The 13,957-nt window shown below is 59.7% G+C and overlaps 1 protein-coding gene across 2 annotated transcripts in view; it reads right to left on the bottom strand.

The window, feature by feature from the left end:
- Positions 1-13,871, bottom strand: part of BICD2 (BICD cargo adaptor 2) — a 39,067-nt gene extending 25,196 nt beyond the window's left edge. For both annotated transcript variants that reach the window (XM_038527392.1, XM_038527393.1), the window contains exon 1: positions 13,527-13,871. In XM_038527392.1, the coding sequence (XP_038383320.1) occupies positions 13,527-13,766 (240 nt within the window). In that variant the 5' untranslated portion in view covers positions 13,767-13,871. The remainder of the gene's footprint in view (positions 1-13,526) is intronic.
- Between the last annotated feature and the right edge of the window lie 86 nt (positions 13,872-13,957).

Below are 13,957 nucleotides of genomic sequence, written 5' to 3'. Positions count from 1 at the left end.
TCACCAGGGCAGGGCCAGGGCTGCATCCCGAGCCTTGTGTCCACGGCCACAGCCACTACCAGCATGAGGGGGACAGGGGGCGGTCACCCAGAGCTCGGTGAGCACGCCAGAACTCCTACAGGAGCTCCCACCCTCCCCCACTGGGGGCCCAAGGACACATCGACCTGCCCTGGGAGCGCCAATCCAGCGGCATCAACACCATTCAGTTACAAAGACACAGATGGGCTACCTGAAGGGTCAGCTTCAGCAAGCCTGCTAGAAGTCGGCCATGCAGTGCAATGCAAGGTGAGCTACAGACATTCCTGCCACAGCCAAACTGACGTGCGAAAGGGAAATTAGAGAGCAGCCGCACGAAGGCACACTCAGTACGATTGGTGGCGTCTCCAGCAAACCTCTGCAAGAATGCACGTGGTCACTGTCTTTACATCCTAACACGAGCACCTGAGCCGAGGTAAGTCCACCCGGGGAAGATGTAAAGATAGTGGACAGGCCCTGGGGTCCTGGCCCTAAAAAGGACAAGGCCAGGGAATCTGTCCTGGGTCAGAGAGGCAAGGATGCAAGTGGATGGCTTTACTTTGGAAGCGCACGGAGGAGCAGCCCCAGGAAATCCCCAACCCTCCCCAGGTAAACTGCTGAGGAGCACCTAACAGGGACAATTGATGTATAATTCCAACAGCAGAAAACCTTAACCCTTGGATGCTACTTCACCTAGAAACACAAGACTTAGTCGTAGGAAAGGACAACTCTGATGAGAGGTGTGAGTGCCACAGGGTCATGGGGAGCATGCACCACGCCACAGGCAGCACCTCCATGAGACTGGAGGAAGCTGCCCCGACCATCCGGGGTCACTGTAGAGCATGGTGAACTTTACGCTGACCGTTAGCAAGCAGGACTCCCCTGTGCCTCCTAAGACGACTGAAAGGTATGATCCATGTACCATCATACTTACTCTGTCAATGGGTATGATTCCGGGTATTTCAGTATATTCCCCGAGGGGTGCAGCCACCACCAACATGACTTCCACGCTCTCCTCACCCACTAGCGGTCACCCCCTAGCTCCCCTGCCCCAACTCCAAAACCACCAGTGTCCTTTCTGTGTCCGCAGGTTTGCCCATTCAGGACCTCTCACGGAGGGCAAACTTTACCCGACATGACCCCTGTACCCTGCCTCTCACGGGGCATCACGTTCCAAGGATGGTGCACGAGGGGCGGGTACCAGCGCTTCACCTCGGGGCTGCCTGGGATGATGTGGCTGTTAACACTCACGCGGCGTCTGTGTTCATGGGTACACACATAGGAGCAACGCTAACTCTGTGTTTAACGCCCCAGGGAACCGCCACACTGTCTGCCAAGGCTGTCTCACCATACCACTTTCCACCAGCCAAGGGTAGGTTCTGATGTCCCCACATCATCATCAACACTTGCCTCGGTCTTTGATGCACTGTCCCATGGGCGTGAGGGCCCCTCCTGTTAAAGACCCAAACACTGACAACACTGGCCACCAGTCCTCACTAACATGCCTTTGCCATATCATCTCCCTTAACACCAGTCTCAAAGTCCTCAGGAGGATTCCACCTCATGTCTTTTTGGAGGAAGAAAGTAAGGCCCCAGGGGAGGAGGCCTCAGCTGTCCACGGCAGGGGACCACTGGGCCACCTCAACCCTTGGCCGCTCCTCCCTCTGTGCCAGCATCAGAACCACTCACGGCCCGATGACAGGAGGACCTGTACCCAGACCACTACAAACTCCAATGCATCAGTAAGAGAAAGGCAGACACGTTACAGAAACCTTGGTGAGGGTCCCCAACAGGCTCTTCATAAAGGACTGCCTCCGAATGGCCAGGCGACAAAGGCTTGGGGCAGGGGCCAAGAAAAGTACTGCAGCCAGTAAGCGTCCAGGACAGACATCCCCGAGGGAGGCCCAAGGACATGGTGCTCACGTAGCACCTGGAACAGGGTGGCTCCAAAGCCCTGCCCCCAGCCCCGCTCAGCACAGTGGCTCTGCTCCCTTCCAGCTTCTGTCTAGGAAGGAGCTGCCACAGATGGAGAGGCCTGGGAGCCTGAGCACCTCACAGTCTGTGCCAACGGGGGCCCATCAGCTTCTATCTCATGGGAAACACCTCCTTGCACGGGGGGGGGGGGGGGGGGGGGGGGGGGGGGAAGCAGACTCAGAGCAACTGACTCCCTGTCATGTCCCAGGTGGCACTGCCTGGGAAGGCACAACCATCACCTGGCCCCGATGATAGCCTTGACTCAAATCACTTGGGGAGCCAGAAACATGCATTCACAGGTGCAGGCTCACCTGCTAGGTGGCCCTTCCCATCTCAGGGGCTTGGGCCTGGAATGCTGCAGTTCTCCAGGGCAGCGACCATTAATCCCCAGATCTGGCTGGGGCTGGTCACACTGGTCCTCAGCCCCACTTCTCAGGAGGAGATTATCTCCTCCTAGCACACAGCCCTGCACCCAGGCGCTGGGTCATGGAAGCAGCAGAGCCTGAGGAGGGCCTGGTCCCAGGGGACCAGGTGGGGCTATCTGTGTAGTCTATTGGAAGAGGTAAGAGCACAGGTGCAGAGAACCTGGCACACCAGTGACTCCGACACCCCCAGGGGCAGGTGCTGGTGGCCCTGATAACTACCTGGCACCTTGCTCAGGCAGAAAGCCCACAGTGGACAGACAAGCTAACCCTGCCAAGGGCCAGCAGGGCTGCTGGGGCCAGGCAGGGTGGATGGCCCCCGCTGGTGACCCTCCTGCCGGGGCAGCCATGGGAACACAAACTACTCTGTCTCCTCACAGGTGAGCTACACACCAATGTCAGAAACAAGATGGCTTACAGGACACAATCTTGTGGACAGCAGCTAGAGTCGCTCTGGACTCTTCCATCCTATGAGATCAGAGGGAGATCAGACCCTGACTAATGCAGTCCACCACTGGAAGAAGCATTTAGTGAATCCCAACAAGTGGGAGACCAGACAGCCAGCCTGAGCAGCTTCCGGGAGCCCCAGAGAGAGAAACAACAGAAGGGGGGGCCAAGCTCCCATACAAGGACAGAACCCAGAGGCCTGTGACACCCTTGCAGGGTCCCCACTAGCCACCTCTCAGAGCCAGGGTATCAGCAGGGTCTATGTGGCGGCTGGGGTGAGGGCAGGGCTCAAGTGCAGTGAGCCCCACCCTGGGACCTTCCAGTCCAACAGCAGCCTAAGGCCAGCACTCTTAACATTCCAGGTCACAGAGGACATAGCTGGGGAGGGGGCACCCAAACCCCCACATACACCGTGTGGGCTGGGTAGGAGGGAGGGAGACCTGGCCTACGGGAACACAAACACCAGTGGGCCCAGGGCACCCGTGCCCAGTGGCTAGTGGGCACCACCTCAGTGGGGTCAGGGTGCCCGTGCCCGGCAGCTGGTGGGCACCCCCTCGGTGGGATCAGGGCGCCCATGCCCAGCGGCTGGTGGGCACCCCCCCCCGGTGAGGTCAGGGCACCTGTGCCCGGCAGTACCTCCTCGGTGGGGTCAGGGCGCCCGTGCCTGGCAAGTGGCAGATGCTCAGTAAATGCCTACGGATGAAGAACAGGTTAGACATGGGGACACTGCGGGGTGGGGGGCCCATACCAGAAGTGGGTGGGTGGGTGGGGACTACAGGCCAGTGAATAGACAGGTGCTAGCAGGTCAGCTGGGATGGCTGGTGAGGGGCCTGTTACAGTCTACTGTGGGTTCCAGGGCAGCTGGAGGGCGGGGGGGGGGGGGGGGGCTGTATGCACACTCACACAAACTCTGCCTGGCTGACCAGGGACCCCTCCCATCCCAGGCAGTCCATGTGTGACATCTGCCCCCATCAACCCATCCTCCCACTGGGTCGCTTCTGGCCTCAGTTCTCCCTTGGAGCACCCATACACTGGTTGTGGGGGTCAGACAAACCAGACTGAGGACAGACACCCACATGGGAACAGAACGTGGCTGCCTCGGATGGATGTCACCCCCAACCCGCCCACATTTGTCCCATCGCCAACCACGCACCCCAGCTGCCCTGGGCAGCGTCCAAACATTAAGCTGCTTTTAGAACACTGGGAATCCACTCCTGGGCGGGAGGGATTTAGCCAGAATCGGGTGCATTTAGAGAAGATTACACCCTAATTGCCTCAGTGTCAGCAGGCAGGCTCCTGGCCAGCTGAGCCCCAGGGCTGGCGACGGTCCCCTGGGACCCTGGCTCTACCACCCGGGGACCTAGAGGCCAGTCCTAGCGCCAGGGGACAAGCCCCTGTGTTCCTGCAGCAGCTGGGCGCCCAACACAAACCTCATTCAACAGCTTGCAGCCATGGCAGGAAGGGCAGTGGTCCAGTGGCCATCTGCCCCAAGCCCCCAGGACGGCTTGGCCTAGAAATACCAGGAGAGCAGTCTGCACTGGGAATCTGAGCATCTCCATGATGAGCCCCATGTACAAGGGACACCCAGCAAGCCACAGGGTCAGCCAGTGGGCAGAGCTTCCACCTCGGGACCCAGGGTTCTGCAACCTTGGGACAGATGGTCTACGGCTTTGGCCAGAGGGACACAGTAGGCCTCAGGGGTGAGTACCCCCCACACCTGGCTCTCTGTCATGGTCACCGGCAGGGTTGGCCCCAGGTGCCCCCAAGGAACCAATGCAGGATCACTGGCCACGAGGGGCTCCCACGCCTAAGGAGAGAGGACACTGCTCCACATGGGGACACAGCCTCACCCTCCATGCCACACACCTTGGGACTGGGCAGAGGGGTAAGGCTGGCAGGGCCCTCCTGTGCTGTGACACACATACATGCACACGAGCCACCCTCACCCTCCAAGATGCTGGGGACCATTGTACAGCCTGTGACAACAGCACCAGCATGGCTCACATGCAGCAGCCACCCCAACTTCAGCCCACTGCCCTGCTCCTCTGGCTTCTCCAAGATCCATGGCCACAACTAGGTCCTAAAAATAGGGAGGCATTCCAGACCTGAGCTGGTGCAAGCACAGGTGCTTGACCCAAACACCTGCACACAGACGATTACAGCAGCTTTGCCAGCCAGTAATCGTGCAAAACTAGAAGTGACCAAGATGCCCGGCTTCAATGGATGAACAAACTGTGGCTACATCCATGGAAAAATGTGTGCAAACTTTAAAATATCATTTAGAAGGTTGGGGGACCCTTGGAAGGAATGCAGAACGTGCTTAAACAATCTACCTGTACTTCAGATGGATGAAGCCACCTCACCGAAGGGGACAGGGGACACGGTGCTGGCTCAAGCAACTGACTTGGCAATAAGCAGAGTGTAGAGGACCAAAAGCATCGAGGCATTGTGCTCCAGGTCAGCAGCACCCAGCACCAGCACCCAGGACTGGAGCACCCTGTAGCACCAGAGAGAAGGAAGGAGGGACGGAGCAACGGAATAATCACAACCGTGAGTGTGGAAGTGAGGCACTCCACAGAGCACAGGGAAAGATGTGTGCTGGGCAGCCAGAGCATGTGCGAGCCCCGCCTGGGCTAACCATAAATGCAGGGCGTTCCTGAAGACCTGTCTCAAGGCCAGTGAAGATGAGGAGCAGGCTCAGGGTGGAGCCCGGCACCGGCACCCAAGGAGGGGCCAGACCTAGGGGCCTAATGGGCTGGAAAGAGGTTTCCAGGGGGTGGTGGCCACATGAATGACAGCGGTGGCACCAAACCCCAACAGGTGTGTGTATGTCACCCTTCTGGAGAGAGCGAGCAGCCCGTGGGGCAAGTAGCCCGTGGGACACCTGGAGGAACAGGTGTCAGGTCCAGCCACTGGCTACTCCACATTCTTCCCAACTACTGCCTGGGTCAAGTGCACAGGCTAGTAAGCTGATCACTGGGCTGGTTTATCAGGAGTAAAGTCAACTCTCACTGAGTGGGACCCAAAGGGAAGGAAAATCCCATGAAGACGCTGTCCTGTGGCAGCCTTCAAAGACAAGGGCACAAGGACACAGAGAGGTGCTGGTTATTTTGCTTTATAACCACGTGCATTCTCTTGCTTTCTGTCAAGATCTAATAAAGGATTACCCTAAACCGACAAGAGACCATGAGCAACCTCATGAGCTGAAGACCGGGGCATGCAGAGGCACACACACATCCCCACGGCTCAGGGGACACTCTAAAGGATGGACACCTGATAAAACCAGTAACACACAATCAAGACAGTGAGATAACTGCACAGATCGATGGACACAACGGAGCAACTGAATAGGCCCATCCATGGCGATTGGACCTTGCAGAGGAGCACAGGAAACACAACAGAGCAAAAATCAGTCTAGTCTCTTCAATAATCAGAGACCCCACGCAAAAAAGCAAGTCTGGGCCTGACCTAAACATAAAAGGCAAACCTCAGAGCTTCCAGAGAAAAATGCAGCAGAGGAGTCGGTGTGATCTTGGGTTTAGTGATGCAAATCTTAGCACTGAGAGCACAACCCACAAAAGCAAAAGGACACAAAAATTAAAACCACTCCAGACGTGGTTTTGAGAGAAAAAAAGACCAGCTGCAGACTGGGAGAAATGACCTGCAAACGAGGACTTGTGTCCTTAAACAGTAAGAAACAACTCAGTTTTCAAAATAGCAAAAAATGAGAGCTATACCTTACCAGGGACACACAGATGGCCAACAAGCCTGCGACACGCTGCTGCGCATCTGGTGTCATCAGGGAAGTGGCAGTAAGATGCAACTCGCGCTTACTGGAGTGGCTAAACCCTGGAGCACTGACGATGCCCAGCGCTGGTGAGGATGCAGAACAGCAGGCACGTGCAGTCAGGCTGTGGGACACTGGCTGGCACAGCCATTCCGAGGAGACTGGTGGTCTCCTGCACAACTGAGCATATTCCACACAGCAACTACATGCCCAGGTGTTGACCCAAACACCTGCACACGGACGATTACAGCAGCTTTGCCAGCCAGTAATCGTGCAAAACTGGAAGTGACCAAGATGCCCGGCTTCAATGGATAAACAAACTGTGGTTACATCCATGGAAAAAATGTGTGCAAACTTTAAAATATCATTTAGAAGGTTGGGGGACTCTGGGAAGGAATGCAGAACGTGCTTAAACAATCTACCTGTACTTCAGATGGATGAAGCCATCTCACCGAAGGGGACAGGGGACACGGTGCTGGCTCAAGCAACTGACTTGGCAATAAGCAGAGTGTAGAGGACCAAAGGCATAGAGGCATTGTGCTCCAGGTCAGCAGCACCCAGCACCAGCACCCAGGACTGGAGCACCTTGCAGAACCAGAGAGAAGGAGGGAGGGACGGAGCAACGGAACAATCACGACCATGAGTACGTCCACCGGGTGCAGGACAGACGGGAGAGTGCCAGGGGCCGAAGCTGAACAAGTGGACAACAAAGTAGAGCAGGGATCCCTGGGTGGCACAGCGGTTTAACGCCTGCCTTTGGCCCAAGGCGCGATCCTGAAGACCCGGGATCGAATCCCACATCGGGCTCCCGGTGCATGGAGCCTGCTTCTCTCTCTGCCTGTGTCTCTGCCTCTCTCTCTCTCTCTGTGTGACTATCATAAAAAAAAAAAAAAAAAAAAAAAAAAACAAAGTAGAGCAGCTACTGGATCATAACACAAACATCACAAAGTACCTGTGGGCCAACAGCAATATAAACCAGGAAACGGGTCCCTAAATGAATGGGAAGAGACGGGTCTCCCACTCAGATATGTAGAAGCTTCCGGCCAGGAGGGCTCTGGAAGGGGGGGGGGGCGCCCTGGCTGTGGAGACTTGACACCCCCAGCCAGGCATGGGGTGAGAAGAGCACCTCACTCCTGCAGCCCTCCTCCCAGAAACCCATCACCCCATCCCAACCATGAGAAATCCCAGCTGAGGGACATCCAGCAAAACACCTGCCTGGCATCCCTCAAAGCTGTCAAGGTCACCACAAACAAAGGAAGCCTGAGGAACTACCCAACCAGGAAGAGTCTGAGGATAAGTGAGGTCTGTCCCGTGGGACCCCACATTGGGTCCTGCAGCAGGAAAAGGACAGCTGCTGTTTTCCGGGGACAAGACTGCACATGAGCGAAGGCTGAACTCCCACCAGCCCCTACTGTTCCTCAAACATCACCCATTTCTGGAACAAATTCGCATTTTCAAAGCAGGTTGTTGTCGCAGAACGGACTGTGTCACCACGCTGGCCACGATGGTAAAGGGACATGGGTGTTGATGAGAACTGGCTTGGGGACTTCTGGGGGGCTGCCCTCCCTAATCTGGGTAAGTCTCTGCAGCAAGTGCCAGGGGGACAGCACACAGCCTGCCTGGCTCAGCCCTGCTCCGTCCAGGGCCGACATTCCCTCTGAGCACCCCGGGTCACAGTACTAGGACCTTTGGGGGACCCCCAGGTGGCTGAACAAGCAGGACTCCGGTAGGACATATGGGCTGGGGTGCGAGGGGGAAGGAGAGAGGAGGGCCCAGGGAACCCCAGGCAGCACACGACAGGTCCCAGGGCCCTCCCCACGCCATGACTGCCAGGACTTCAGGGATGCGCTGACCTCAAACAAGGAGACTGAGGCCTAGGGAGGGGACCGTGGGGGGTCACATCAAGCTTGGCTGACATACAGCTGGGCTGTGGGCTCCCCCACCACAGGCCCACACCCGTGGAATGGGGACAAGCATGGCCCCACTGTGCTGGGTTACAGGGAGCTGGCATCTCTGTGCATCAGTCAGGGCACACCCTGGGTGCTCATGAGCACTGGCGGGCAGGTGGGGTGCACAAGGCCAGTCTGACGAACGTGCCGGACAGGCCACAACTGCCCAGCGAGCCAGGCCAGCGCTGGCTGAGGGCACAGTCCTGCCAATTTTGTAAAGAAGAAAAAGGAACAGAAAGACAAGCGTGGGGCTCCAGGGAGACGGGAGGCAGTTGGGGGCCCCAGGACGGGCATCCAGAGGACCCTGCTTGGCTCCTGACACCAGCAGGGCGCCGGCACCACAACATCTCAGGGCCATACAGGAAGTCCCACCACTGACTGCACCTGAGGGGATTGTGATGATGCTAAGGGGCTGTTAATGTTGCCAGGTGTGAAGATTTACCTGAGGGCTATCAAACATTTAACTTACATTTTATTAAAAAAGAGTTCCTCCTTCCAGAGAAGCTAGGCCCAGGAAGAGGCTGTTGGAGCCGGAGCCGCAGGCAAGAGACCCCGAGGGCGAGCCGCATGCATCCCTCTGCCCGGGCTCTGCCCGGGATGTCCTCTGCAGCAGGGGCACGAGGCAGACAACTGCCTTCACCACGACCGAGTCCATGGACACAGCGCCAGGAGTGGAAGTGCACAGCGTCCTCCGAACTGGCGGAAACCAGGGCTCTGCACGACAGCGAAGCCTGCTTGCCCACAGCCCAAGCGTGACACTGCGGGGCCTCCACAGCCGTGATGGGCCCAGCTTCTCTCCTCCCACGACTGCCACCCCACGCCCCAGCACACACTGCCTATCCTGCGCCCGCTTGGCTCACAGTGATTTATGGTCTACAAAGGAGGCCGGGCCCCAGACCTCCCTGCCGCCACCTGCCTGAGCAACGCGGCGCTGGTCCCCCTCAGGGCAGAGCCTGCAAGCCCCTGGTGGCCCCTGCCCACCAGGCACTCCACAGTACTAAGGAGAAGCAAGTCTCTCTGCACCCCAATGCGTGCAGCAGCACGTCACCTGGTGCACCAATGTGGAGAAGCGATTCACGAACAGGACAGAAGGTCCTCCTGCCTCACAGGAAGGGCCAGGATGCCCAGCAAGCCCATGTGCACCTACCCGTGCCCTCCAGGGGTGCCGGCTCCCTGCCCGGACCACAGGAACCTGCCCCGCCTGGCAGGCAGAGACGTGGGTGAGGGGCACCCGGCTCTCCGGTCCACCCCTCCTGAAGCCAGGCAGACGCTGGGCCCACGTCACTTCAGCACCTCCCGCTGCTGGGGCCATAGCCCTGAGGCTCCTGCCCACCCCTCCTCTTGGGAAGTGGCTCTGTCACACAAGCCACCAGATGGGACAGGAGGGGCCATGAGGGCCACGCAGGACCCTGGCACTTAGGGCAACGGGAGGGCCCTTCAGTTTGCTCTCCAATTCCTGCTCGACACAGCTCCATAAGCAGCAAGGTGGGTACATCTAGCAGCGCAGCCACAAGGGCCGAGTGGTCCCTGTCCTCGGACACCCAGTGCCTCCCGTGGGCAGGGCAGCCAGCACCCCCAGGGACCCCGCATACCCCCAGGCAGCCAGCACTGGAGGGCATGGGTCCCCCAGAAGACTCCAGCCCAAGGCCTCTGCTCCACCCTCTAGAACATCCCCACAGGCTTCAGCCAAGTCAGGGCTCCTCTGATCCCCATGCAAACACCCAACGAGGCCTCTAACCACCCCGTCCTCAGCAGGAACAGGGACCAGTCACACAGGCTCACAGCCCTGAGCAAAACTCAACTCTGTGCCTTGGTTTCCCCAGCTGTAGGATGGACATGACGAGGTGGTGGCCCCAAGGGCTGGTGTGGGGGCTGTAGCCGCCTGTAGGGCACAGGGAGGCGTTCCCAGCATCCTCCTCCGTCGGATGAATCCAACCCACATCCATAGCTTCCCAGCAAAGAGCCCAATGCAACCCTGTGCCGAGGACCCCATCCTAGGCGTCACTTCACTGTCACCATCCGCTGAGAGCAGACAGAGAAGGAAGGAGTTGAGTGCCGGAGACAGCAGCTGCCCCCACCAGCTCCACCCTGGCCCTTCAGCTCAGCAGGACCAGAGGGACTCGGGGAGGCAGGCTCAGGCGAGTCCAGAGGGAAGCACCCAGGCCTCCAGGGTGGGAGGCGGAGGGCTGTGGAGGTTGAGGGCAGGCTAAGCCAGGCCCTGGGCCACAGGCAGCAGCAGGCTCTGCCGCCCAGGACACGGGACCATGGGGACAGCAGGCCCAAGGGAAGTGGAGGGAAGGAGCTGACAATGCTGCATGGCAAGCACTAAGTAAGCACTTACTGTATGCTGGGCACCGTGCCCAGCCCGTGACAAACCACAGCTCACCAATTCCACCTGCTGCATCCTGGGCCCCAAGTACATGGCACACACGAGATCCCAGGGTGGCCCCCAAGGCAGCGAGGGTATCCACACCCCACCCTCCTGCCCTGAGACTACATTCACCTGGGGCCCTGGCCTGAGGCCCACTCTCCAGCCCCCACACCCCTGGGGTACCTGCCTGAGCCCAGCACAACAGCCCCCTTGTCCACAGCAGGGCAGATAGAGTGAGGTGAGGACACGGCCACTCAGGACAGGAAACACATGGCTGACCACACGGCTGACCACAGGCCACTGGTTCTCTCTCCCTAGAGTAGGGAGGGGACAGTTGGACTCAGGGTGGCCTGGGCCTTATCAGGACACATTCAATCACGAGCAAAATGCTTAGGCCCAAAGGGCCAGCAGGTACCGGCCCACTACACATACACACGTACACACCATGGTGTCAGGACACACACTTGCCAGGTTACAGAGGCTGCACGGCCACCACATGGCCCCCTCCCTGTCCTGAGCCCCAGCACAAAGTCACTCACCTGTGAGCAACCAGCCTGCTCCCCTCCCCCCAGACGGGACCACCTGCAAGAGCACAAACACCTCTGTTTGAAATACAATTTGTCAGTGACTGAAACAACTTTAGTTCCAGAAATTGTTTTAAAAGAACAAAAAAAGCTCACCTCTCTACAAGATAAAAAAAAAAAAAGACTCAACAAAATTTGTCTCCTTAAATCTTAATTTTTAAAATAAGAGTTAATCCAGGCCAGACCCGACTACAATGAAACTGACTGAGGAGAGGCTGCGCTGGCACAGCTGAGAGGGACCCGGCTGAGTTTCCCGCATCATGCCTCACTCTGATGCGCCTTCCTGGGCTTCTGCCAGGATTTAGGCTGCTCGGTGTGCCCCTCACCTACAGCAGGGGGATGAGGGAGGGAACAGGGGCAGGCCAGTAGAGCCATGTGTCCGAGACCCAGGGCCCCACTCGTGCAGCAGCTAGGAGGGGACGTCCAGGGAAGCAGGCAGGTGCTGGACGAGCGCATGTGGAGACTGGCACACCATCCTCCCACACCCCCCCTCCCCCGGGACCCACCCTCCAGACACACCCCACGAAACAGAGCCAACATTCCTGCGCTGGTCAAACACTTGTGTCTGTCACAGCAAGGAGCTGACGACGGAAGGGCCCCCACGTGGGGACTGGTTCTCTGCTGCAGTCCGTCCCCGTCCATTCTTTGAGTGGACATGAATGTGAACTTGTGAACACAGACAGGGACTGTGCTTGGGGCTGGGCGGGGGTGGGGAGGTGCTCAGCAGGCTGGGGGAGGGGAGGGCCCAAGGTGCTCCTGCTCCACCTTCTCACAGCCCTCTGCCCCCCTCCACTGCAGGTGCGTCCCCTCACCCCACTACCATGGAGCCTTTGTGGGAGGGCCGGTGCCACCCCTCTGGCAGACAAAGTGTCAGCCAAACCTGGCTCGGAGGAGGCACCAAGACCTGCTGACAGGTGACAGGCCATGGGTCCCCTGCCCCACTGTCAGTCAGCTTCCTGATACTAATAACCCAACACCTGCTCTGCCTTGCACAGATCCAAGCACCTGTGCAAACACGCTCTCCTCCTCGCTCTCAGAAGGGGATCCTACCAGTGTCCTCAGTGAACCAGGGAGGCTCTGGATAGGACAGGCGCCTACCTGAGGCCCCTGGGAGCAGACATGGCAGGAGGTGGGCATCAGCGAGGCAGCAAGAGTGCTGGACCCCAAGACCGAGGACCAAAGGCCACATGGAAAAGGGAAGTGTCAGGTGGGGAAGGGGCCCCGCCTTTTCAACCATACAATCCTCAGACCAACTCTGGATGCTGGGGGGGGGGGGGGTGCAATGCTGTAGCAGGAGAAGCCAAGGCTCCAGCTCACAATCAACACCAGCAAGGAGCTGGGCCTGGATCCAAACCTGGATGCTCCGCCCACAAAGCAACTTCTCCCCGCTCCAGAGGGCTGCAAAGCGGGGAGACCCCGGAGAGCCCCGCCGTTCAAGTCACCAGAACGACTTCATGAAGGCTGGCCCAGCTCTCCCCAGGGGCTCACGGACAGCCTGGGGTCCCGCCTCAGCCCGGGGCCGAAATGACAGCGGAGACACAGGCTCCTCCGCGGATAAATACCCACCGAGCTGTCGCCGGCCCTGGGACGGCAGCCAAGGCAGCCGAGGCAGGAAGTAGGCGGGAGAGGTAACCGGGGGGCCGTGGCGGAGCTGCGCCCAGGGGGGACCGGGGGATCCCGGCCGTCGTGGACGACCACACCGGAGGCCAGCCTGCCGCGGCCCTGCCCCCAGGCCACCGGGTCCAGCCCTGGCCTCCCCCCGCCGCGGCCCTGCCTGCAGCCCACGCCCCCACACTCCCACCCCCCGTGCCGAGGCCTGTAGCCGCAGCACACACGGCCCCGCCCGCAGCCCCTGCCCGCCGAGGCCCGTCCACCATGCCCCGGGGGGCTGCAGGGCTGGCCGGGGTCGGCCCGGCCCGGGGTTGGGGCTCCGCTCGGCGGGGAAGGGGGGGGGGGGTCCCGGCCCGGCCGCCTCACCTCCTTGAGCTGCTCCATCTCGCCGCGGATAGCCTCGTAGTCCACCTCGAGCTCCTCGAACTGCAGCTTGAGCTGGTGCTTCTCCTCCAGCACCGCCAGCCCGTACTCGGCCGCCTGGATCTTTTCGCGCGTGGTCTCGGCCAGCTCGTGCGACAGCCGCTTCACTTCGGCACGCAGCCACTCGGGCTGCGCCTCCATCACCAGCCGAGCGTACTCCTCCTCCTCCGACGGCGCCGACATGGTGGCCAGCGGCCGGCTAGCGCTGCTGCCGGCGAAGCTCAGGCCGGGTTCTCGACCCCTGCCGCCGCTGCTGCCGCCGCCGCCGCCGCCGCCCAGCCCGACGGCGCCCGGGCCGCCGCCGCGCAGCCGTAGTGCGCGCCGCGCCGCGTGGGGCACTGTGGGGGCCGTAGTCCCGCCCGCCCCGACTACAA

This window comes from Canis lupus, chromosome 1, assembly GCF_011100685.1.
Source record: "Canis lupus familiaris isolate Mischka breed German Shepherd chromosome 1, alternate assembly UU_Cfam_GSD_1.0, whole genome shotgun sequence".
Taxonomy (NCBI): Eukaryota; Metazoa; Chordata; class Mammalia; order Carnivora; family Canidae; genus Canis; species Canis lupus.
Note: the sequence above shows the minus strand (reverse complement) of the source record. Positions and strands in the feature narration are given on the sequence as shown.